We start from the raw sequence: 26624 nt of genomic DNA, 5'->3' as shown, positions 1-26624 counted from the left end.
GGCACCTTACAATTGGAAGACAGAACACCTCATTCAAGACGTCCTCCTGCACCCGCCACTCCCACCCCTCAACGGTGCCACACATGACAAATCAAGGCCGTCACCCGGCCACTGCCCCTGTGCAACCCTGGCAGACCTGAGCCTGCAATAAGCCTCACCGCTCAACGGCCTGTGAGCTGGACCCAGCCACTTCACCTCCCAGAGCCTCAGTTTCCTGTCTGTAAAGTGGGGAGCCCCCTGCTTGGGTTGCCAGGAGACCAATGAGATGATGTATGGGGAATGCATGGCCCCTGGCCTGTGTGCAGAGGTAGGTAATTGGCATCTTTGTCTCCCAGCTCCTGACTGCACCAGTGTCCCATGGCCGCCATCACAAAGTACCCCCAGACTGTGCAGCTCCAACAACAGAACGTTCATTCTCTCACTGTCTGGAGGCAGAAGTCTGAGCTCAAGGGTTCTCAGGACAATGCTCCCTCTGAGACCCTGGGGAGAACCCTCCTGGCTCCTTCCCTGCTTTCCTTGGCTACAGCTGCATCACTCCAGCCCTGCCTCTGTCTTCACAGGGCCTCCCCTGTGCATATCTGCATGTCATCTAAGGACATGGTCACACGGGGTTAGGCCATTCACCCCAGTATGCCTCATCCTGACTGGTTACCCCTGCAATGACCCTATTCCAAATAATATCACATTCAGAGGTCCTGGGTTAGGACGGCAACCTAACTTTTGGGGTATGCAGCTGGACCCATAGTTCTGACTTCCCATTTCCCATTTCCCTTAGTGATCTGCAGGCTTGGGGAAGTTGGCATGAAATGTTAGCATCCCATGATGACCTGTCCCGTCCCATACAGGACACTGTCTCCTCACCCCCCGCTGCCCACCCCCCATTTCTTCTGCAGAGATGGGGGGCTCCTTTCCCACCTTCATGGGCCCCCGCATGCCTTGCCCGACTGTCCCCAGCATAGAGTGCCATCCTTGGCCAGTTGCACCAGGCCTCCCAGAATGAGACCACCCTACCTGGCTGGGACCTCTTCCCTCAGGCCCACCCCCCTGCTGCCCCAGACAGTGTCTTTGCAGACAATGTGCAGTGGGAATGTCCCTTGACACAGCAACTCTCAGATCCCCCAAGGTACCAACAGGGAGTTGGCCGTGGTGGAAACAGACCAGACGGGGTTAGTTGGGTGGATTTCCCCCGTCCACGCCCTCGAGTCCTGAGTGTCCCTAAACACCAGTGCATTTGGCCCCTGGCAGGACAGCCCATCAGGCACTAGGTACAAGAGCTGGCAGGGTGTGGGGGAGGGGACAAGAGGTAAACAAGGTAAGGCGGTGGGTAGCCAGGGAGGTTGGCATAGCCGGGAAGGCAGGGAGCAACCTTGTCAGAGGAGAGAGCTGACACCAAACTTCCAAGGCAAGACAATAGAGGTATGAGGGGTCTGAGGCTAGAGGGAGATGAGGCAGCAGGACCGTGGGGAGAGGCCAAGCGGGAGGGCTTAATGCCAGGACAAAGAATGTCAGTCAATCGCACTCGTGGGTTCTGGGCAACTCTCAGAGCAGGCTAGCAGGAAAATCAGGCAATTAGAAAGTCACCCAGTAGGGTCAGCAGTCAGAAGCCCCTCTCTTCTACCACCCCGACAACACACACCCCAGGCAGGAAGCCTGCCCTCCCACAACCCCTCCTGCTCGCCCCTGCCAGGCCCCCCGCGACAAGGCGAACCCAGGCTGAAAGCAGCAGAAGCTCCTGCCCTGCCTGCAAGACACAATCCACACCCCTCATCCACCTCCCAAATCACTAAAGACAAATAACTCAACAGAAAAGCAAGCACAGAAAGGGACCGGAAATTCAGAGGCACAAATGCCCTAGCAATGCACAAAAGTGCGCTCAGGCTCCCTGGCCCCAGGGAGGCAGGGAGTGCTCCCTTGTCCCATCACCCAGCAAATGTCACAAAGAGGGCCCCCTCCGTGTGCTGGGCTAGCAGGGGTCAGGGAACGGTATAGGTATAAATTGGGACTTCTGCTTAACAATTCCACTTCTTACAGGAGTGTCTCTCACACCTCTATTTGCACATGGGTGTGCAGAGGTATGTAGAAGAATTTCCACCTATGATAGGTGCACACAGGTGTGCTAAAATCTGAAAGCACTTGGGAACCAATGGGCCCTGCACATCCTCTGACAGGCCAGGTGCGAGGGACACAACAGCATCCAGAGGGAGGGCTCGCCTGTCCAGTGCAGAGCAGGTGACGTGCCTGCAACGGGGCAGGGCTCCTGCCTGCAACGCTAAGCCCAAACCCAGATAAGAAGAAACATGCTACAAGGCAACAGACCTGGGCTCTACAAATACGTCAGCAGCACAAAAGAGAAGCAGAAAATGGAAAAAGTAGGAAGAACATTCTAGAATAAAGGACCCTAAGGATGAACAGGTGATAACTAACTGCATTGCATGATCCTAGACTGGATCCTGGAGGATCTGCAAAGGACAGCCGGGTGTAACCGGGCCGACAAGATCGCTGACGTCACTTACACAGGCGATGTTTGCTATTGATGCGGCTACAGCATTGCTGTGATCTGCGTGTTTTTGCCCCCTGCCCCCATTCTTAGGTTGAAGTCCTCACCTGCCATGTGACGGTACTGGGAGATGAGGCCTCTGGGAGGTGATCACATCATGGAGTGGGGCTTTGAGAATGGGATTCCTACCCTTATAAAAGAGGCCCTGAGAGCTCCCCACCCTCCTCACCTGCCATGTGACGGTACTGGGAGATGAGGCCTCTGGGAGGTGATGGCATCATGGAGTGGGGCCTTGAGAATAGGATTCCTGCCCTTATAAAAGAGGCCCTGATTCTGGGCCTCTCACGATTGCAAGAGGGACTTTGCCTAACAAATGCAATCAGTGTAATCTGGTTTATTGTACCCTCAATGAATCCCCAACAATAAAAAAAAAATAAATAAATAAGGAACTGAGGTAGAAAAAAAAGAGGCCCTGAGAGCTCCCCGCCCTCCACCTCGTGAGGACACAGTGAGAGGTGCCATCTGTGACGCAGGAAGTAGGCGTAGAATCTGCTGGCACCTCTTTCTTGGACTTCCCAGCCTCCGTTATTTCCGGGAGAAATAATATCTGTTGTTACAGGCCATCCTGACTCTGGTGTCTGTTAGAGCAGCAGGAATGGACTAAGGGAGATGCTCTATGAGGAAAGTGACAAATAACATGGACTCCAGATGTGGAAAGCCCTCTGTCCCCATCCCTGGGGCCTGGCCCAGAGCCTGGCATCACAGGGGAGGCATGTCACCCACTCTGCCCTGGACAGTGAAAGAGTCCAGTTACTTCACAGGTGGTAAAGGGTAAATGAACAAAGTAGCACATGGAGACTGCTCCATGGAGGTCCTGGCGCCTGGGTCCCTGACGGCAGGGTCACCGGCCAGGGAGTGGCTGACAGGGCCATTAAAACAAAGTAGTGTGTCTGCACACCCGTGTTCACAGCAGAATTACTCATGATACCCCAAAGGTGGAAACAAGGGTCTCCAGACATATGAATGGATAAGCAAAATGCAGTCCATCAACATCACGGAATATTACTCAGCCTTAGGAAGGAGTGAAATCTCCTGTCACATGCTACTCCATGGATGAATCTTGAGGACGTCAATGCTAAGTGAAATAAGCTGTCACAAAAGGACAAATACTATATATATTATATAGTTTCACTTTTATAAGGTGCCTGGAGGAGCCAAATGCAGAGATACAGAGAGTAGTACGGTGGCAGGGACTGGGGGAGGGGATGGGGAGTTAGTTTTTCCTTTTCTTCTTTTTTTTTTTGTGTAGAGACAGAGTCTCACTTTATCACCCTCGGTAGAGTGCCGTGGCATCATAGCTCTTGGGCTCAAGCAATCCTCTTGCCTCAGCCTCCCAAGTAGCTGGGATTATAGGCGCCTGCCACAACGCCTGGCTATTTTTAGAGATGGGGTCTTGCCCTTGCTCAAGCTGGTCTCAAAGTCCCGAACTCAACCAATCCTACCCGCCTCTGCCTCCCAGAGTGCTAGGATTACAGGCATGAGCCATCATGCCTGGTTAGGAATTAGTGTTTCATGGGGATGGGGCTTCATTTTGGGACGATGAGGAAGTTCTGGAGATGGATGCCATAGAAATGCACATTAAAAAATTAAGATGGGGCTCGGAACCTGTGGCTCAAGTGGCTAAGGTGCCAGCCACATATATCTGAGCTGGTGGGTTCGAATCCAGCCCAAGCCCGCCAAACAACAATGATGGCTGCAACCAAAAAAAATAGCTGGGCGTTGTGGCGGGCACCTGTAGTCCCACCTACTTGGGAGCTGAGGCAGGAGAATTGCTTGAGCCCAGGAGTTAGAAGTTGCTGTGAGCTGTGATGCCACAGCACTCTACCCAGGGCGACAGCTTGAGGCTCTGTCTCAAAAAAAAAAAAAAAAAAATGGTTAAGATGGGAGATTTTTATGCTGTATATATAGTGCCACAATTAAAAAAACAATGTGCCAATAGATGCTATCTCTGCCCAGGGTAGAAAAACTCCAAACTAGAAAGGGAGGGGCTCTGCTGAGTTGGGGCTGGGGGCTTTGCCTGCAGTAGCCCATGTGGTTGGCTTTAGGGGTCAGTGGCCCATCGCCTGCCAAACAACAGGGGGTCTCCAGGGAATCTGACAACAATGACCACACTCTGAGTCACACTGATGGGGCTGAGGGGAGCTGAGGAAGGAAAGCAGACAGCATTTTCCAGCTCAGTGTGGCTAAATTTATATCTCCCAGCCTGGCCAGGCATCCTGCCGAGTGGCCTTGGGTCCAGCTGCAGCTTTCCAAGGTATGTGGCTGGGTTTTCCAGTTCAGGTCTCAGGAAACCCGAGGCCGTGGTGCTTTCAGATGCTTCCCAGATTCTGGGAAGCTGAATTTCTAGTCACTGCTACAGTTTGAAAGTTTGTGTTCTCTCCCCTTGGGGGCGGCACCTGTGGCTCAAGGAGTAGGGCGCCGGTCCCATATGCCAGAGGTGGCGGGTTCAAACCCAGCCCCGGCCAAAAGAGACAAAAAAAAAAAAAGAAGTGTCACGATGGACTAAAAAAATAAATAAATAAATAAAAAAAAAAAAGAAAGTTTGTGTTCTCTCCCCAAATCCACACGTTGAAATCCTAAGGTACCAGGAGGGGGGCTTTGGGCAGGTGATCAGGTTGTGAGGTGAGAACCAGAGTGCACAAGGGCCCTTCCAACCCACGAGGACACAGCGAGAAGGCTCACTGAACACCAGCCTCCAGAAACGGGAGAAGTGAGAGTCCGCTGCTTATAAGCACCCAGGCTGCGGTATTGTTTTGCAGGCTGAGCTGATCTGGACACTGCTCAGGCCCCAGGCAATCACTGGTTCTGGGGATTCCAAGCTGGGAGGGGCAGCCCCCCTCCAGGAGGCCCTGGTCAACAGTGACAGACACAAGGGCATGTGGACAAGCCAGTGTTGGACAAGTGGACAGGCAGGTCGAGCTCCTGTAGGGACAAGAGCAGGGGAGTGGCTGAGAGGGCCAGGGGGTGCCACAGGAGCATCCGCCTATAGAGCAGGTGACCGGCGGATCTGTGGGAAAGGGCATAGGGAGGTGAGGACAACTTGTACAAAGACACGGGGTGAGGAGAGGTGTGGGCCATCTCAGGGCCCTGACTGCTCAGCACCATGGGCATGAGCCATCGGGGGAGAGGATGAGAGCAGTGGCTGCGAGGGGGATTCCCCGGTCCAGCCTGATGAGCTCCTGCTCTTCAAACAGCCCCCACCAGAGGCCAAACGGTGCAGCCGCTATAAAAAACACTATGAGTATTATGTCCGCTCAAAAACTTAAGCAGAATTACCATTTGATGCAGAAATTCCACTTCTGGACATAGCCCCGAAAGAATAGGAAGCGAGTTTTGAGGAGACACGTGCACCCCCGTGCCCACGGCAGCATTGTTCACAACATCTAAAACATGCACGCAGCCCAGCGTCCCCTGATGGATGATGGACAGACAGACAGACAGAATGTGGTCTATCCACACCGCAGAATGTTATCCAGCCTTAAAAAAGTAGGAGATTCTGGCTCGGCACCTGTGGCTCAAGCAGCTAAGGCGCCAGCCACATACACCTAAGCTGGCGGGTTCGAATCCAGCCCGGCCCGCCAAACGACAATGATGGCTGCAACCAAAAAATAGCCGGGCGTTGTGGCGGGCGCCTGTAGTCCCAGCTACTTGGGAGGTGGAGGCAGGAGAATTGCTTGAGCCCAAGAGTTGAAGGTTGCTGTGATCTGTGATGCCACAGCACTCTACCCAGGGCGACAGCTTGAGGCTCTGTCTCAAAAAAAAGTAGGAGATTCTGACACAGTGCAATGCGGGTGAACCTTGAAAACATTAGGCTCAGGGAAATAAGCCAGACATGAAAGGACAAATCCAGCATGAACCCACATGTATGTGGTCCCTAAAGAAGTTAGTGTTTCATGGGGACAGAGCTTCATTTGGGGAAGAAGAGAAAGTTCTGAAGGTAGATGGTGGTGATGGCTGTACAAAATGCAAATGTGCTTTAGCCACTGAGCTATACTCTTCAAGATGGTTAACATGGTAAATCTTATGTTGTGTATATTATATCACAGTAAAATAATCAGATTTAAAAATACAAAGCAGGGTGGCACCTGTGGCTCAATGGAGTAAGGCACCGGCCCCATATGCCGAAGGTGGTGGGTTCAAACCCAGCCCTGGCAAAAAAAAAAAAAAAATACAAAGCACACTCCCCACCTGGTGTAGGAAAGAGAGAATGTAGAATCCCATCTAGTGGCCAAGAGAAATCAGGCGTGAAGGAACGTTTACTGCCGGGGGGACCTTACGAGCCCGTGCTCAGGGAGGAAGGCAAGATGTGCTTCCCACAGGCTTTTTTGCGGCAACAAGTTTGCCTACAAGGAAAAGTAGCGGGAAATATGGCAACAGCCAGCGGTGGCCCTTTCTGCATGGTGGGAGCTCACGTTCTACTTTTCTTTGCTACCTTGACTTTTCAAAAATGAATGTGTAGGCTGGGCCCAGTGGCTCACACCTATAATCCTAGCCCTCTGGGAGGCCGAGACTAGTGGCTCGCTTGAGCTCACGAGTTCGAGACCAGCCTGAGCAAAAGTGAGACTCCTATCTCTACTAAACATGGAAAAACTGAGGCAAGAGGATTGCTTGAGCCCAAAAGTTGGAGGTTGCTGTGAGCTTGATGCCATGGCACTCTAACCAAGGTGACAGGTGAGACTGTCTCAAAAAAAAAAGAACATCATGTATTCTGTCTGTGACACTGTTGAGCCCATGGTCACTACGACTACTAACTAGGATAATAATGATGGTAAAATACGAGAGAGAGCAATGGCACAGGAGAGGTTGGGGCCTCCTCTGTAAGGTCCCTCGGTGGCCACCGGACAGTAGGGACACAGACGAATGCAGAAGGAGAAAGGAGCTGCCAGGGCTTGTACAGGCTGCAAGTGTTTCCTCTCGCGCTGTGATGTGAGGGGTAAGGGCAAGGAAGTAGGAGGTAAGATGAGCCTTGAAAAGGAAGAAGTTGAATAAACACAGGTGAGGTCTGGGTGGGTGCAGAGTGTCTTCCTAAAACTCTTTTCTTCTTAAAACCATCAGCAAAGCCTGCGGCCTGTGGACACGTCTCTAAGCTCATCTCACCTGATCTCAAGCTCAGCTGGGTGTTGCCTCCTTGCTCTAGTCGAGCCCCTCCCTGCCCGGTCCCTGCCCAGTGTCCTTGTCCATCGACACATTCCTGCTGACCTGTGAGTCATCAAGGGGGTAGGCAGGCCTGGGGCTGGGGACAGACAGTGCTGAACTCAAATTGCAACTTTGCCTCTTTCTGGCTGTGTCACCTTGGTCCCCTCCCTCCGTCAACGCTACATAGTCCTGTGGGTTCGGGAATAATTCTAAGGATATCACAAACCTCCAAGTAAGTGCTCTGGGAGGCGCCCGGCCTTTGACAAACAAGCTATAATCTTACTGATTGTGTGACCTACAAATCCAGGCCCCAGATGTGACCTGAGTTAATTACCATCCCTCTTCCTCCTGGGCAAACCCCAGCCATGCATGAGGTTTTTTGTCCAGAGCTTCCCTGCAACTCGTTTTGTTCACTTGAAGCTCATGGGCACCCAGGGAAATGGCCTCTGCCAAACACACCAATGCAATTTGGGTTAAGTCATTAATACCTGAATAATTCAACTTCCATAAACAGGGAGGGCACATTGTGCTTAATATCAAGCTGAGGTTTTGCTTATTGTTTGGGGGAGGCCTGTATGCAGGTTTGCCCAGAGGAGACTTATTCATGAGAGTGACTGAATTCTAAGGAAAAGGAGAATTTGCCACATGTGCCAACTTGTCAAGCACTCCTAAGGTTCCAACTTGAAATTTCTTCCCTCCAAAACTTCTCAACATTCCATTTACTTCCGAGTGGACAGAGAATGGAGAAGTGCCTGAGCAAGACCCGCTCACTGGGGACTGGAGGGCCCCCCAGGTCCCACAGGAGCAGACAGAGGACCCGACTGCTGGTGTGAAGCGGATGAGCCACCAGGCCATGCGCAGCCCACATCCCTCCTGCTGCAGACAGCCCCTGGTACCCTTTCTGTTCAAGCTTGCTGCAGCCTCAGAGTCGATACCATGGGACAGAGAAGGTTCTATTCCTGGCATAACTAATCCTCTTTACCAGAACTGGGACAGTGAGGGCCAGGAAACTGCCAGGGTCTCAGTCTGCACAGAACCAGCCTCCCCGCTACTTGCACTGCCCGAAGGCAGACGCTCTGTCTGCCTTCCTTCACTGTCCTGACACCAAGGCCCCCAGCGCCCAGGATATGTGCTGGCAGCACACTCAACAGTGAGGTTCCCCCTGCAGGTGCAGAGGGCAGGCACCCCATCACCTGACACAGCCCAGTAGCTGAAAAGCCCCCAGATTTCACAAGATGCAGTTTAAAGCCTCAAGCAAGTGCCCCCGCACCAGCCCTCCACTCTTAAGTGAAACTATTATGAAAAGGGCTGCGCAGCGCCTGTGGCTCAGTGAGTAGGGCGCCGGCCCCATATGCCAAGGGTGGCGGGTTCAAACCCAGCCCCGGCCAAACTGCAACCGAAAAATAGCCGGGTGTTGTGGCGGGCGCCTGTAGTCCCAGCTACTCGGGAGGCTGAGGCAAGAGAATCACTTAAGCCCAGGAGTTAGAGGTTGCTGTGAGCCGTGTGACGCCACGGCACTCTACTGAGGGCGGTACAGTGAGACTCTGTCTCTACCAAAAAAAAAAAAAAAAAAAGAAAGAAAAGGGCTGTGTGTGGCCCACAAGGGCTACTGAGATCAGCTGCCCACGGGTGTCCCTGATGTGTGGCTGAGGCCCCTTGTCCGTCATGGCGGGGACCCAGGGCTTCCAGTGCAGCAACCTCATCCTTTGCCTTCCACATTCTGCCCTGCAAGGAGGTGCCACTTCCTCAGTCGAGCAGTCCCAAGGGATAGGCCCCCTCCCTGAGGACAGGAGGACAGTGCCACCTATCCCCATTGTCCCGTCAAGGTCACTGCCGCTGCTCGTCTACCAGCACTACCCACACTTTTGACCAAGAAGTGTGAGTGCTCTGAAAAGCATAAAAACACTCATGGAGGAAAGGGGATTTTTATCAGGCATAGAAGTCATTGCCCCTATTCACTTCGATTTGGAAGAACCTGGAGGGGAGACACATGGTCTACAGGAGGCGGCACTGGGTGGGGCTTTGAGAGCCAGGCAAGCTGGTGGGAACCTCCCCCAACCCGCCATTCTCACACCCCTCACTCCACCCGCACCAGCCGCATAGCCTTGGGCAAGTTGTGCCTCTGGTCTGAGCTGAGTGGCTTGGTCTGCAAATCAGGAACAGTGGTGTCCACCCAACAAGGACCTCACCACTATGCCCAGTGTTAATCAGATGTTCTATAAATGATAAGTATTTATTTTTTATTGGACAACTAGATCACTCCCTTTGCGTCCCACTCTGGTCAGTGGCCAGGGGTTCCTGAGATTGTGAGCACACACCCAGGATATATTTAGCTCTCTGCTGAGGCCAGCTGGGTGCCGGCATTCCGGCCGAGGACACCGAAACTTAGACTGGCTCCAAATTTCTCATCAGCAACTGGGGAATTTGTTACAGGGCGACTCCCCTTGTTTTATAACCATAGACTAAACTATCACCAGAGTGTATGTGAGTGCACACGCACACATGCACTCACATACATATTTTATTTTTGAACTGTTTGTCTTTTACCTTTAAAACCATTTTTAATTATGATGCATACATAATAGTTGCATACGCATGCGCTGCAGACCCCTGTACCATAACATGCTGATGTCCTCGCAGCCCTGGCTCTGTGGCAAGAGTTCAGCCTCCCAAAATAGAAAATCAGAACGCCATCACAGAGCCAGGAGTCCTGGCCGGGCGCCGGGGAGTCTGACAGCTGCTCTCTAATACAGCATCCCTGAGCCCTAGTGCTGAGCAAACCTGTCACTTGCATGTCCTTAAAATGAATAAGCAATAAAAACCTCAAACAACAAAATGTTAGGGAGAAAGGAAAAGTTGCCTGTCATCCCATCCCATTTCTTCTAGTGCACTTTTCTGCATCTTTTGCAGAGACTGTGTATAAAATTTTGCATCCTATATTTTTCATCTAGCCCCAGCCTGAACACATATATTTTATTAATGCTTCCAAATTATTTTAGTGATTGTATAACACTCCAGTTTTTATCAGTAGTTCTCAAAGTGTGGTGTAGGAACCCCTGGAGGTCCCCAAGACCCCACTCTGGGACTCAGCAGGGTCAAAACCATTTTCATAATAACACTAAGATGTGACCTCCCCTTTTCGCTCACTTTCTCGCAAGTGTACAACAGAGTTCTGCTGAGACTATGGCATGTGACATTACAACTGATGGAGTATGGAACCGCACAGCAGAGGGGCTGTCTATTCAGCCAGATATTAATGAGATTTACAAAGCTGTAAAGCTGTGCCATAGCTCTCTAAAAATGCTCTATGTTAACAAGCAAAGGGTTTGTTATTCAGTTTAGCAAATTTAAAAAAAAATTCTCTTTCAATTGCTTACACCACAAATATCGATAAACATAATCTGCATAAGCAAAAGCTCTTCAGAGTCCTTGGTAACTTTGATCCTAAGGCCCTGTAAGTTTGAGAACTGTAGCTATGGATAGGAGTCCTGTGGCCGGGCATTTACGTTGCAGAGGGAGTAACCCCCACCATCAATGCTCTCTAGGCCCAAATCCACACCTGTGATTCAGAAGAGGCTGCCAGAGCAGCATTATTCTCCCAAACGGCAGGAACATATTTAAGGCTCCATATGTTTTTTTCCATCTACATACACACTGACACTCCCAATCCACAACCTACCATGGTCTCTAGCTCAGCGAATTGTTTAAATCAACTGAGTTAAGAGTAAGATTTTTTTATCCTATGAGAAGTCATTCCCACTCTCTCAGCTACTCTAAAGAGCCCACAGGGAGAAGAAAAGACCCCAGAAACAAAACGCTCCAGGATACTGCCTGTGACTCCCTGAGAAATGGCCTCCCCTAAGACAGACCATCTGACTCTCTAGAACCTGTGAATATGAAGGATCCTGAGATGGGGAGATTGCCCTGGATTATCTGGATAGGCCCCAAATATCATCACATGTTTCTTTATCAAAAGGGAGCAGAAGGAGATTCTACACACTCTGGGAAGCCCACGTGAAGAGGGAACGAAGACAGGACCGAAGATGCTGGCCTTGGAGAATAGAGCAATGTGGCCAGGAGCCACAGAATGTGGCAGCCACGGAAGCTGGAGAGGCAGGCGCAGTTCTCTCCAAGACCCCTGGAGGGAGCTGCTCTGTACACACCTGACTTTGGCCCAGTGGTACTGACCTGGAACTTCTGATGTCCAAAACTGTGGGAGAATAATTTTCTTTTGTTTTAAGTTCCCCCAGTTTGCAGTCACTGGTTACAGCCGCCCCAAGGACACTCATACAGCCTTTTCCCAGCGTTATAGGTGTGTGTGAGCCTCCAGGTGACAGAGGGGACTGATTCCTGGGTGGACTTATGTTAACATACAAAGGGTTTATTATTCTTACTCAGTTTAACAATTTTTTGTTAAAAGCCTCTTTCAAGTTCTGACAGGAAATATCAATAAATATAATCCACATAAGCAAAGGCAGGTGACCAGATGGAGCACCCATCTTTAATGTATGAATCACCCTTCTCATCAAAAAAAGTCTGCCTTGAGGGGCCCAATATCCCAGGAGGAGGCAAGATTCAGGTCACAGCTAGAGACCCTGATTCCAGGCTCGGTGCCTGTGGCTCAAGCGGCTAAGGCGCCAGCCACACACACCTAAGCTGGCAGGTTCGAATCCAGCCCAGGCCTGCCAAACACCAATGACGGCTAAACCAAAAAATAGCTGAGCATTGTGGCAGGTGCTTGTAGTCCCAGCTACTTGGGAGGTGGAGGCAGGAGAATCACTTGAGCCCAGGAGTTGGAGGTTGCTGTGAGCTGTGATGCCACAGCACTCTACCCAGGGCAAAAAGCTTGAGGCTCTGTCTCAAAAAAAGAAAAAGAGACCCTGATTCCAAACTCTCGTGGGCTACCCTGGAAGTTCTGGTAAACAGGCAGTGAGGGGCAGTGACCAGATCACACTGGGGGTGGGGGGCGCACCTTGTCACCCAAGCCTGCCACTCATACTCTCCTTGGTGAGGGATTTGGGTGGCAGGAGGTAGGGGCAGAGGGAGGACAGGGAGACCAGCAGTGTGGGGGTAGAACAAAGCTCTCACGTAGAGGCCCTGAGCCTGGTGAAGTTGAGATGGGCCAGCTCGGCTGAAGAACCAGCTGGTGGGATGAGAGGGCTGGCAGCAGAAAGTGATCAAAACAGCAACCCGGCCCAGAGAACTCGCCCCACTGCGTCCAAAGGAGGCTCTGGGCCTAAACTGATGTGGGGTGACGGGCGGTAGAGGCCACTTAGGGTGCTGCCATGCCACGGGGCGCCAGACGGGCCTGAGGGCTCTGCAGTCAGCACTGTGCTTCTCAGCAATCCCCTAGTCCCCAAGGCCTCTGCCTGCCTGTGAAGTGGGGATCTCAGCAGTACCAGCAGGGGATTGGGTGTAAAGACTACAGGTTAATGCACAGTGTGCTGGGCCCACAGATGAGGGCATTAGCCACTCCTCTGCCAGAGGGCACAGCAGGGTCCTGAGGTGCCCACTGAGGCACACGCAGCACACGGGCTCCAAAGGCCCTCCAGGGTAACCTCAACCCTAACGTAGATGAGGAAGCCCAAACTCAGAAGGCAGAGGGGCCTGCCTGAAAGGACACCATAGCTAGGTCCTGGTTGCTGGCTCTCAATCAGACCACCCGCATCACCTCCTAGAGCTGTTCACGCACCATAAGACTCAGCTCCCCAGACACCCAGGAGAGACAGACTGTGCTGAGTCTTGGGGTTCCTGAAGACCAGGGAGACTCAGGCTGTGCCAGGACCCAGGGCCCTCAGACACCAGGGAGAGTCAGGTTGTGCTGCCAGAGCTTAGAGCAGTGCATGGTTCAGGAGCCTGCATCTCCACCCACATCTGGGGTCCAGCTGTGCTGACACTGACAACAGAGGCAGGCCTCTGACGTCCACGAGAACCATGACTAGCAGGTGTTGAAACACGGAGGTCTTGCTGGAACCCCAGCTGGCAATCTACCCAACCCCCATTGGGCATCTCCACCTCAGTTTCCTCTTTGGTAAGGTAGAGATAATAAGAACTGCTGTGCATAACATTTCCAGGCTGTGTGCAGGCCCCTCCATCAGAAGGCTGTCTGGAGCCCAAGGAATGACCCGTCTCCCCTGGGAGAGCGTGAGGCTGAGCATGGCATGGAGCCAGAGGGTCCTGGTAAATGCTGTCTTCTCTCCCTTCAGTGGGTGTCCTGGTTTGTATATTATCCACTGCCTGGTGTTCCCCAAACACATCCCTAGGCCCCAGCAGCCCAAAACAAAAGGTAGGCACAGGTCCCAAACACAGTGCTCTAAACGATGCTGTGTCCAGCCATGTGAGAAGCTCCAGAAAAATTTCCAGTTTACCAAGGTTTCTAGATTCCTCTCCCTTGGCCTCCCTGCACCCAGTGGGGCACACAGAGGAGGGCGACTGCTGGAGCAATTAGTGCAGTCACAGTGGCTCACAGCAGTGTACAAGGGCATCTGGGAGTGGAGGTCAGGGGTCTGAAGAGCACCTGCAGGGCTGGCTCCCTCCAGAGGATCCTGGGGAGAACCCTTTTCTCCTCACCTTTTCTAGCTTCTAGAGGCACCCCTGGCGTTTCCCAGAATGAGGCCCCTCCACGTTCTGAGACAGCAATAGAGGCCTCTGTCCCCCCAACCTCTGTCCTCTACCCACCCATGATCCATAGCAACTGCCCTAGAAGTCCCGAACTCAGCCATATCTGACATGTCCTCTTTATAGACACAGGGCTGGAGATTAGGATAGGGCCATCTTTGGGGCCATTATTCAGCCCCCACCACAAAAGGGGACACTGAGAGAGCAGCTGCAAAACAGCTGGGACCAGATGCAAGTCCCCTGCAGGACCAGGGGACCCCAGCTCTGTCTGTGCCCCAAGTGAGAAGAGGAGCCCTGGGAGGGACACTGTGGGAGGGAGAGGAGGACCGGATGGGGGAAGGTGGGAGAAGGTGGCAGGAAGGACGCAAGCGGGCGTCCATCAGAAGGGCTGCAGGCTGGTCACCTGCAGGCTGTCTGGAGCCCAAGGAATGACCCGTCTCCCCTGACAGAGCGTGAGGCTGAGCATGGCATGGAGCCAGAGGGTCCCGGTAAATGCTGTCTTCTCTCCCAGCATTTAGGGGCACTTCCCAAGTGGGGGGCACTTGGCACACAGCAGGTGCTCAAAAACCAGTTGTCGAGAGGACTAAAGAAACATTCTGGAACAGCTCAGAGCTCTTGGGACTGCTGACAGCTGGACACAAGGGAGGTCCACCCCAGGCTGAAGCTAGACCAAACCTAGGCTCTGAGAGAGCCCCCAGGGTGGGGGGCTTCGTGGCAATGCCTCCCTCACCTTATGGTCAGTCACCTACAGCACCCAGACCCTCTGGGCCTCCAGCTGCAGAGCGCTGCCACCCACCACTGACTCAGCCCCCATCTCCTGTGTTTCTGGGGTCACCTCTTCAGTAAGCCACCTGCACCCACTTGGGGAGCCTAAATGGAGATGGTTGTGGGGCATAGAGCTTGCACCATCAGGAAAGCATTTGAGACTGGCTGCCAAGCAGAAGGTCACCAGGATAGTCCTTGGAATTCTTCCTTTGTGGCACATCCTGCCCAACTGCAGCACCAGCAGGTCTTCTGAGGTGTTATTCTCTACATGCAACGCTGGGGACACTGAAGTCCTACAGGAGCAGAGGGCCAGAGAGAGGCCAGGCCTGGGCTCAGAGAGATGGTGGGCAGGCAGGAGGCCATGCTGAAGGGGCCCAGGTTCCACGGGTCACTCATCCCCCACCTGGATTCAACACCTCTCAGGCAAGCAGGAGGACAGAGCCAGAGGGACCAACAGGCTTTGTGCACTGCAGTGACACCAATTCCTTGGTCCACTGGCTGAAATAGTGTTGCCAGGTCACTTTTGCGACTTGTCATTCTATGAGTGAAGAAAGCTCAGCCCCAAATGTCAGGAAATGAGTGCCAGGCAGGAGGCGGGAGGCGCCCTTGCTGTTGTGCAGAGTGAGGACTGCTCAAGGGACCCGTGACCCAAAACGCCACGCCTCAAGAGGATGCTGCCACCACCACAGCCCGGGGCTGGGCGGCTCTCCGGGGCCTGCCTCTCCTGGTGCAGGTGGTGCAAACAGGACTGTGGCAAGGCCCGGCAGGGGAGAGATGGGACCAGCAAAGAGGAAGACAGCTTGGTACAGCTGCGGGTGTAGCTGGTGGAGTGTACCAAGCAGGGCGCAATTTCAGGAAGGGCATTTCTGGCTGTGACAGAGACCACCCCACCTGCTTCCTGGGGTCTGCTGTGTCCCAGAAAGGCCCCACTCACCTTCTCTGAGCCTGCCAGCCATCCCCCAAAGGGGGATTACACCTGCACTTTTCAGGTAGGGAAACTGAGGCAAAGAGCAGTTAAGAACCTGCTTGGAGGGACACACCAGCAAGTGACAATTGGGACTGGAGCTCAAAGCCACTGCACCTTCTGAGGTACCCAGGCTGCCCCCCTAACATTCAGAACTCTCCAGTCAAGGGAAAGTGGTGTGACATTACCAAATGCGTCACCCACAACAGAACCTGCTTACCACCTGTCAGGCTCATGCCCAGCCTGGAGGGAAGGCCCCCTGAGGGCAGGAAACACCAGAGCCATCTCTGAACTGAAATCAAAGAACAAGTGGCCACCACCTTCTACCGCCATGGTCCTTCCCATGGGCACAAAGGACACAGCTGCTGTCCAAGCTCGTGTCACGCCGTACCAATGCTGCTTACCTGACAGGAGATAAGAAACCTTCCTCCACACTGGGAACCTCAGCGTGACGTCAAGTGTTGTCAACACCATGAAAATGACACATGAGCAAGGCAGTGACAGTTCAGTCTCAAACACAGACATGGGGGTGCTCTCAGAAGAAAGTGGGGCACACGCTGAGGATGGCAGTAGCCCTCACTTGTATAGATGGGTGTACTGAGGCCCAGGGAGGGAAGATAACTTGTCCAAGGCCACAGAAGTCCAGGTGAGGGGCTGAGCTGTGTCAGCAAGGTGGAAAGAGCCTCTGAGGCGAGCGGGCATTGCTAGAACAGCCCTGTCAGAACCTAAGGGCTCCGGGTAAGGCCAGGAGAGCTAGGACCAAGGATCAAGGGTAGAGGAAGGCAAATGGGCCTCTCTCATGCACAAGCTCTCAAGGTGGATCACTGGGGCCATGCAATGGCCTTGGGCAGGGACCCTGTAGAAAGCAGACGAGACAGCATGAGGTCTGGGGCCAGATAGCTGGGGGTGGGTCTGGTTCTGGCCTCCTGTCTCTATGCTCCATCTGAAAAATGGGAATATGCTTCACACCTCAGGTGAGAAGCTGGTGGTTGATGGAGGACAGACAAACAGAGCCTGCTCAGCTTGGGAGAAGCACATAAGGATCCAAATCCCAGCTCTGCCATTTACAAACCATGGAGCACCGGACAATAGATGGGACCTTGCAGGCACCCCAGCAGCCCTGCGTAGTGCTGTGAGGATCCCAGGGGGAAACGTATACAGGTGTCTGGCACAGGGCCCGGCAGAGAAGTGCTCCACAAGTTTCGGCTGTTGTGACATTTAAGCCTGTCCCACCTGAGTGCTGCCCGACACCCTAGATACTCCGAGCAGCCAGCAATGGAAAACTTCCTTGAGTAAACAAAGATCGCTGGACTCAGGTTGCGAACTGAGTACCAGCCTCAGAGGTCTGCTTCTTTGGGGTTTTCTAGGGGCTGGGCAGCTATGTTGCAGGTGGAGACCTAATGCAAGCCACCTGGGCAGATGTCGTGATGGTTCCGTCGACACCTCAAGGACTATGAGCTACCACTGAGCATGGCCTGTGTTTTCCTGTCGAACAGTTTCCACTGCCTCTCTGAGCTCCTACCCTGTCTGCAGTCCCTGAAGAGACGCGGCAAAAGCAAGGACAGAGAGGTTCCAGCATGGACAGGGCTGGCGGGCAGCAGAGGGGCAGTGTGAGCTCAAGCCCTGAGTTCGGGGTAGGCCTGACTAAGTCCTACTGAGGCAGGGGCACAGCCGTGGGCTGTGGAATCCAGGCTCTGAGTCTGGGCATCTGTCCAGCATCCTAGTGTCCCAGCAGCTGCCGGTGTCAGCAACTGTGCCCGTTTAAAGGGCAGTGACAGGACAAACTCTGTCCCCAGGGTGGAGCCCTTGCTCCTATTTCCCTTCATCTGCCAGTCTTGCCAATTACTCTCACCAGCCCAGAGCACCCCACCACCCAAATGGGGCCCTGCACGTCCCGGGCGCATGACAGGCAGCTGCTCCATAAGTCAGAGTCACACTCCTTTTCCTGGGACAGTAAGATGGGACATTCCAAGAGATCATCAAACTCAAGACTTGATTCCAGATAAAACAGTATCCCCCAATTATCCCATTGACAGAAACCATAAAGAAGCAAAGGATCTTGGGTGGCCAGGTTAGGAAGCAGCCATGCACATCAAGGAAAACCAGGTCAGAGCTTGGTGGTGACCAGGCTGTGCGGAGAGTGCCCTTGCCTGGGCCACAGCGGTCCTTTCCAGATGCAAGCTCATGAGTTTCTGGGTCAGGAGGATTTGTCTTCTGCTGTGCCTCATTCAGAATGGAGTCACACAGGGAGACACAGCACCACGGCAGCTACTTGTGCTAAGCTCCTTGTTGCTGGGAGACCACTCCCCCTTCCGTACAAAGGCCCTGCAGAAAGGAGCCTCCTGGACCTCTCCCTGAGATGTGGATTTCCAAACCAATGCATGCCTTCCTCAGAGCAGGAAACAAGGCTTGTGTGCTTTTTTTTTTTTGAGACAGAGCCTCAAGCTGTCGCCCTGGGTAGAGTGTCGTGGCATCATAGCTCACAGCAACCTCAAGCTCCTGGGCTCAAGCAATTCTCCTGCCTCTGCCTCCCAAATAGCTGGGACTACAGGCACCTGCCACAACACTCGGCTATTTTTTGATTGCAGCCGTCATTGTTGTTTGGCGGGCCCAGGCTGGATTGGAACCCACCAGCTCAGGTGTATGTGGCTGGTACCTTAGCTGCTTGAGCCACAGGCGCTAAGCCAAGGCATGTGTGCTTTTTTGCACATGATTTCCATTACAAAAGGAAAGTGTACATCATGAAGAAAACATGTGGAAAGTATAAGGATGCCGATGAGGCCACCTACTGATGGCCATTGTGGACATTTGGGTGTACTTCCTTCTGGTCTTTTTTCCTTCATGGTTTTGCAGAATTGAGATCCTAATTAATATAGAATTTTACCCTCAATGGTTTTCTAACTTAAACCTATTTTCCTAAGCATTTTCTCCTAACGTTAGAAAAATTTCAAATATATAGGTAACCAGAATATCCCCCAACCCATAATTAGAATGTAAGTTCCAAAACAACATGGATTTGTGTTTGCTCTTGTTCATTGAATCCCAGGGCCTGGAGTAGTGTAGGGTCATAGTAAGCATTTAATAAATATTTGGCCCATGGTAGGCATGTCATAAATATTGGTTAGATAAACGAATGATTGAATGGCTGACATACTCTAGCACCTTTTGCTGTTAGTGGTAATGCCAAAGTGAACATCTCTGAGGCTACATCACTGCCCACTCTTGTGTTGGGTGAAGAAATATATATCTTTGCTCCACACGGAGGAACCTGCAGTGGCCTGGGGATCGGGCTCTGGCTCTGCCATATCCACTCCTTGACCCTGGATGGTTACTTTTCCTCCTTTAGACCTCAGTTTCTCCTCTGTGAGGGAGGTGGGTTAGGGATGGACCCACCCCCCACCCCCCGGTCCCTTCAAGCTCCCTGATCCTAACACAGCAGGCATCAAAACAGAAAATGTCTCACTCCTGGTCCTGCACTCCTGTTATGGGCTGAATTTTGTCCCCCCCCCCCTTTCAAATACATATGTTGAAGTTCATGTGCAGAATGTAACTGCAGAATGTGACTGCATGTGGAAATAGGACCCTAGGGAGGTCATTAAGGTGAAATGAGGTCATTAGGGTGGGCCCTAACCCAATCTGACACAGCCAGGTCGAGGGGAGCGACCATGTGAAGACGGCTATCTACCAGCCAAGGGGAGAAGCCTCAGAAGGAACCAACCCTGTCCACACCTGAATCTCAGACTTCTGGCTTCCAGAATTGTCAGAAAATAAATTTCTCCACCTGGTCTACAGAACTTTGCTATGGAAATAAGTTAATACAACCCACAAGCCCCTGACCACCGGGGACTCTAACCCACCAGGCTTGCAGCTGACCAGAAGGACACCTAAGCTCAGAGAGAGCATCGGCCTTAGTCAAGGCCTTAGTCAAGGTGGCAGAGTTGGCATCAGAACCCTCCCCCTAATCCCCAACCTCACCCCAGTCACCAGCAGACAGATGGGCAGACATACCACTCATTATCATCTGCTGGGTTCACCATATGTGGGCCAGCACTGCACACAGAGCTAAGGGCATTCCCTCCATGCAACTGAGGAAACTGGGGAAAGTGAGGCACAGGGAGACCCATAGCTAGGGCACCGAATTCAGATCCAGCCCTATCTGACACCATCTCCCTCCACCTTGCCATGGCACTATATATATATGATTCTCCTGGCCACTTGAAATTAACAGGCAACTACACAGCCTGATGTCATGCCCAAGCCATCCTGAAGGCTTTGTCAGATGAAGATGTGCCCATTGCTCCAATGGCGTAGAAGACAAAGGGAGCTTCCGGCTCAGGTGAGCTGCACAGGTTGTCTGGGGCTCTGGCCATCCGATATGGGCAGCTGAAGACTGGACCAGGGGATGCCGGGCACGCCTAGTGCTGCTAAGCTCTGGAAGGATGTCAGCCTTCAAGGGGATTGCTGCCCTTGGTGCCTTGTTGACAGTGGACGCTCCTGACCTGCCAGTTGTACACAGCAGCCGGATGTTAGAGCCCATGGGCCAGGCACAAGAGGCCACATTGCCTGCTCCCCCACCATGAGTGTGAGTGGAAATTATTGCCATGGCATCACCGGCTGGGAACAGGGATGACAGGTGTCCAGGAGAGCACATGCACTGCCAGTTCTAGAGGGATGGATTAACTCAGAGGGCTGAGGTGAACCTGACCCCCTGGCAATGCCACCCCTAGCCACCAAGGGCCTATTCCATGTGGGGCTTCTTACATGGAATATCTTGTCCCACCAGGCCACCAGTTCTACTGTTCTTACAGGTCAGGAAACCAAGCTCAGGGAGGGGCCACCAGTGCCTATAACCCGCTTGGCAGACACCATGTCACAAACCTTGGTCTCTTTGTCCCCTTCTCACGAATGTGGGAGGCAGTGCTCCTTCTGAGGGCTCCCTGTGATTACAGGGGCTACAGAGGTACCAATTGTGGTCACTGGAGCATAAAATTACCCTGCGTGCACCTAGCCATTATCCCCATCTGGTGTTCAGATAAATGTATCTGGAGGTTCCACCAAGTCTCAGGGTGACCTGCTCCCCAGCCACCCCTCCGATAACAGGTTAGCCATTTCAGAAACCCTTATCCAAAGGGTTCCACATCCGATAGCCCGCCACTGCTCTCAGCCTCTCTCTAAATGCCTTCTGCCCAGCAGTCTTTCCTTCCTGCGCTGGGAGGGGAGGGGAAGGAAAGGGGAATGTCTTCCCAGGAAGAGGGGTCCCTACAAACATGGCCCCCTCCAGGCCTACAGTCCACAAGAAGTGCTCACTAAACGCACCTTCCCTCCCCAGTCTGGTTTTCCCCAGGGAAAGCAGCTATCCCTACCGGTTTCTGCACTATGGCTAAGGGCCATACTGCAGTCTGTGGCAGACAGACTTAGAGGAAAGAGTACTGGAGTCAGGGAGTACCGGGTTCGAATCTTCCCTCCCTCCTCCCTGAACTAAGTAAGTGACTCAAGCCCTGTGACCTCAGGTTGCACCCTGAAAAATGGTCTGACAGCCCCTCCCTGCCTGGGAACGCTGGGACGAGCCCTCCGCCTGGGCCCGGCCCCAGGAGGTTTTCAGCCTCAGCCATCTTCAGGCTGCCCTCCAGAGGCTCACCTGCCAAGGCCTCCAGCTCCAGCTCTTAGTTTCCCCACTGGCACAAGGCGCGGCTGGGTTGGGTCGACGTGGGATTTTCCAGCGCCGAGTAGAGGCTGTCAGATCCCAGAGGGCGGGTGCAGAGGGAGAGGCAGGGGTGTGAGGCGCAGGGGCGAGGGGCTCGGGAAGCCATGCGCAGAGACCGGGCTGGGCCAGAGCTGACACACATGCGGGCTCCGGGTCCCCAGATGTGCGCGGAGAGACCTGGGTGCCCAGGGTCGGCCTAAAGTCCCCTATCCAGGCAGTGGGAGCTGCGCAAGGGCGGCGCCCCCCGCCGCAAAGCCCCGCCTGTCATCTCGCCTCTCTCCGGGTTAGGTCTGCGGTGGCCCGGGCCCATCGCCCGAACCCTGGGCCCCTCACCTGGACCTGGCCTCCTTCCGCAGCCTGGAGGAACCTGGATCCCAGAAGAAGCAAAGAAGGGGCGCCTTTCAGACAGCCGAGCGCAGACGCGCGTCTGACGCTGGGGTCGGCGCTCCCCAGCCGGCGCCACTGAGCTGCTCGCACCGGCGCAGGGGCAGGGAGCTTCCCGCCGACCTGTCCGGGCTGCAAAACCCTAGAGCAAAAGTTGGGTGGACCCACCGGACGATTTTCCTCGGTGTTGCAGGTGCACTGTCCAAATGCCACCAAGCCCTTGCAGCGCTGCGATCCTGCGTAGGGACCAGCGGTCCCTCAATCCCTGGCACTCACCTGCGCTCATCTTGGCAGCCGGTCGGAATCGGGGCAGTCCGGCGTTGCGGCAGCCAGACACTCGGGGCCCGCCAGGTGCCGCGCCCGCGCAATCCTCCGCCCGCCGCCCGCAGCCCGCCGCACGCGAGCCCGCCGGCTCCGCGCCGGCCAGGCAGCGCCGCCGCAGCCAAGGGCTGCAGGCCCCGCCCACACCACGCCCAATGCCACGCCCCTCCGCCTGGCCACGCCCTTCGCCGAGCCACCGGCCGGGAGCACCCTGGGAAGTGTAGGCGCCGCGCCCCCACCGCTCCACCTTTGCGCCCCAGCCGCCTGTAGGCGGACTACAAGTCCCAGCAGGTTTCGCGGCCTGCGCGTGCGCAGACGGGAGACGGCGGTCGAGGACCGTGGCAATCGCTATGAGGTTTCTGCAGAACTGTTGCTGCGGCCTGTGGGGCTGTTTGCGGGTTTCAGCGTTCTCAGGAGCCTGGGAGTCGGCGAGCGGTGCTTGATACAAACTTGATGTGGCATTTCTTGAGTCGTGGGATTGCAAGGGGCCTGATGACCTTCCGGGCCAGTCCCCCTTCTCTCCCAGTTTACCGAGAGGGAAACTAAGGCGGGAGGCGGGGCAGGCAGGATGTGCCTGCATCCTTCAGCTAGGCTTGGACATACTGGGATTCGTGTACAGGTATCTTGCCTCCTGTCCACCCCAGCCCCCAGTCGCACTGGCCCGACTGGGCCGCCTAGAGGAGGGGGCGCGTCCTACCCGAGCCCCCGACAGCAGTCCCGCCCGAGCGCCTACAGTGGCTTGCCCCCGTCGGTGACGTCAGGTGCCTTGCCTGAGCGTGGATGTCAGGGAAAGGGCAGGAGTAGGTGGCCCCCAATGTGCGCCTGCTGCGACTGAATATGGCTGCAGAGAGGCGAGCAGGAGAGAGGCTTGCACGAGCACAGAACGTGGTGCGGAGGGCCTGGCCTGGAGGAGCACTTAAGAGGCAAGATCGCGGGAACTTGGCCATGCATGGGAGAGAGGGGCCAAGGAATTATGAGCCAGAGCTATTTGGAGAAGAGGGCCCAGCACCAAAACGTGGACTCTGAATGGAATACTGAGCAGGAGCCCCTCCCTTTCCCCTAGCAGGAGCCCTTGCCTTTCCCCTAGCAGCATCCATCTACCCTAAGAGGGGCCAGGACCTGAGGCCAGGAATACAGTGGCACCCCGGGGAAAACTGAAGCATTGGGGAAGGAGCCCAGTCCCACGCATCCCTGAAACCCAGGAGGCCTGGCTGGGTGGCTGTGCCTGCAGATGCAGAACTCTGATGCCTTCCTACTGGGATCTGCCCAGAACATGAGTGCCGTGTCATGGAAGGAGCAAGAGAAGGGGCGAGGTGTCCTGCCCCCAAGCCAGGCCCCCCACGCGGTGGAAGAGAAGCAAATCCCTTCTCTTTGTGGGCACCAGGCCCATCTGTCCCCCACTGGTTGAGAGCATTTGATATGGGCAGAGGGCACAGGGTGGGTGCCCCTGTGTCTGACTGTCTTGTGGGGACCTGGCTTTTCCACCTGCTCCTGCAAGTATTTAACTAACCCTGTGCCTTGGGCTTCATTGTTAGACCATCCCATCTTTAAGGACAGTACTGAGGATCAGTGAGCTGGTGCCTGCCCTGCCCCAGTGTGAGCTGAGGTTTATAAATATCTTTGATATTATGCTATCATTATTATTATTCTGAGTGCCTAACATAGGACCAGGCACAGAGCAAGCACTCCACAAATATTTGCTGAATAAATGGAAAGAAGGAAAGAGAGATGCTGGCAGCTGGCACCTCTGGGCCGTGACTTGGGAGGCAGACCAGGCACCCATGTGACATAGAACACCCCTGCTACCACTCGGCCTCTTGAGAAGCTGCTAGACTACCCACCCCCAGCCTATATTGCTGCCTGGGAGAAGCATCACCCCCATGTGTCTCCAAAGGCTCTTAAGAGTCCCCCCCCCGGGGGGGCTGTGATTTCCTCCACACAACCTGGTGAGGATGTCAAAGAGGCCCCCATCACTCTTCCCGGCTGAGTCCCTGTGAATCAGAGGCTGGGGATTGACGGCCCCACTCCATGCTGGCCCAGAGCTCAGAATACTGTGAACCACCGCAGGCCTCCCAGTGGAGCCAATTGTCTCTATGAGCATGTACCTTCAAACTGGGCAAGGGGCTAGAGAGTCATAGCAGCTCTCAACCTGGAAGGGCCTCGGGGTCATGGAGCCCCTGCATTTTTCGACAAGGGCAGAAACCAAGACCCACAGAGGTCCTGCCCACAGTCAGCAGGTTGGTGATATGGGGGAGGGCTGAACCCAGGTCATTCTTCTTTCTTGCGTGTGTCTGCTGAGGATGGACCTCAGGAATATTTGGTTGATTTGAAAAGATTGAAGCAGACTTCAGTTCTCTGTCTACCATGCTTTAAGCCAGATGTGACCTTGGGCAACTTGCTTGCCCTTTCTGTGCCTGAGAGTTTCCTTATCCTTCAGATATTAATGAGTACCCCTTAGGGTTATTAGTTGGGTTAAAAGGGTAAATCAGCAAAATACTTCAAAGAGTGTGGCAAAAAAAAAAAAAACAGGACTCAGTAAATGACAGTTATAATTATTATTGAAACAGCCCAGGGAGAAGTGTGTGCCATCACCTCCGCTAAAGGATTGCCTTTTCTCACTGCATGTTTCATTCATTCAGCCATTCAGCAAAGATTTATTGAGCACCTTTAATGTGTGGGCATTCTAGTCCTTATGAACAAGACAGACAAGAATTTATTTCACAGTCATATGATTCATTATAGAAAAAGAATGCTTTCTGAGCAACCCGAAGGGCCTTCAAGGGGCTCATGAACACAGGGAAACCCTAGACAGGCTGGCCATCAAACCAAGGCCCTTTAGGTTCAATAAATGAGCATTTAGCAGAAGAGCTGGCCTTGGTGAGCCCAGATGCACAGGTGGGACCATGAGGCAGCAGAAGCCCCCCTCCTCTGGCCTCAGCCTATACCCCTTCCCCACCCCAGGGACTCCCCACATTGTCCTTTGCCCCCTCCCACAGGCAGGGTAGGGACCTGAGCCCTTGTTGGCTTATCAAGTGTCCCCTGGGTGCTTTCACAAATGTTTGTTGAATATAAAAAACCAAGTTCAGCCAGTCATGATGTGTCTGGGGAATGTTTTTTCTGCATGGGCTGAGCTGGGCGAGGCTTCCTAAAATATGAGTCCTGTGATCTGTGGGTAAAGACTCTTTGTTTTCATGATAAATAACTCTGTGACAAGCACTGGCACCTGTCACTACTCCACAGCCTTCAAATTGCTTCAACATTGGGGTAGTTTGTCCTGAAAATGCTCTTGTCCTTAGGAGAGCATGAACGTCCTGGAGTATAATGTAGGTTGCATGTAGCTTGGGAGGCTGTGTTGGACCCCAGGATGCGAGCTCACATGGGCGGGGACAGATGGGATCATATTAGGTTTTGTGAGGCTGAGACAGGAGGGCCAGGACAGAGAAGGGTCAGGCAGTGGTAAGCTAGAGGCTTCTTACAGGACACAGAAGAGACTTGATTTGGGGGAGGGGGTTTCATGTCTAACCCCCCTGGGATCAACTCGATGCCTCAGCTTGCACAGAGGTGGAGGGGACAAGGATGAGCATGAAAGTGCACCTGAAGAGGACCCCAGTGGCCAAGCCAGCTAAAGCAAACAGCTGGTTTCCCAGCTGCCAGCCCTGCTCTGTGCCAAACCTCCAATTTTATGTCATCTCAGAGGACCATCACCATCGCTGTCATTATCCCCATTTTACAGATGGGAAAACCGAGGCATTACCGTAAACTATGTCCAAGTTGAACAGGTTGGATGCATACCCAGGCCCTTCTGAAGAAAGAGTGGGGAACTCAGACACCAGGCTGATTGTCCTGAAACTGTCATCCTTCCAAACGGTGTTAGGGAGGTCGATGACAAGGCTAAAAGCACAAGGTGCCTGGCTGGAGGGACCTACCCCATTGGCCCCAAACTATGCCAGGTCCTGGGTTCCCCTGGCTGCTGGGGGTGCCTCTGTCTTCTCCTGGACGGTACAGGCTCACCTGCTGGGATTCTTTCCTCCCCAGCCCTGCATTCTGTGGTCTTATTGGCCACCACCATATCCCTCCACTTCCTGGAGTTTTCTTCCTGCCTGGCTCCCTCACAGACTCCAGCCCTCTCAGGCAGGGCTTCATCTGACACATCGCAGGGACTCCAGTGCATTGGG

The 26624-nt window shown here is 53.7% G+C and overlaps 1 protein-coding gene across 9 annotated transcripts in view; it reads right to left on the bottom strand.

Moving 5' to 3' along the window:
* Positions 1-22519, bottom strand: part of ABLIM2 (actin binding LIM protein family member 2) — a 185129-nt gene extending 162610 nt beyond the window's left edge. For all 9 annotated transcript variants that reach the window (XR_008375159.1, XR_008375161.1, XR_008375162.1 and 6 more), the window contains exon 1: positions 22405-22519. Coding sequence is in view for 4 of the 9 variants with exons in the window: in XM_053566083.1 (XP_053422058.1) it covers positions 22405-22414 (10 nt within the window). In the remaining 5 variants the exon portion in view is untranslated. The remainder of the gene's footprint in view (positions 1-22404) is intronic.
* Between the last annotated feature and the right edge of the window lie 4105 nt (positions 22520-26624).

The sequence above is a fragment of the Nycticebus coucang genome, chromosome 17 (genome assembly GCF_027406575.1).
Source record: "Nycticebus coucang isolate mNycCou1 chromosome 17, mNycCou1.pri, whole genome shotgun sequence".
Classification (NCBI taxonomy): domain Eukaryota; kingdom Metazoa; phylum Chordata; class Mammalia; order Primates; family Lorisidae; genus Nycticebus; species Nycticebus coucang.
This window is presented reverse-complemented; position numbering and strand designations above follow the sequence as displayed.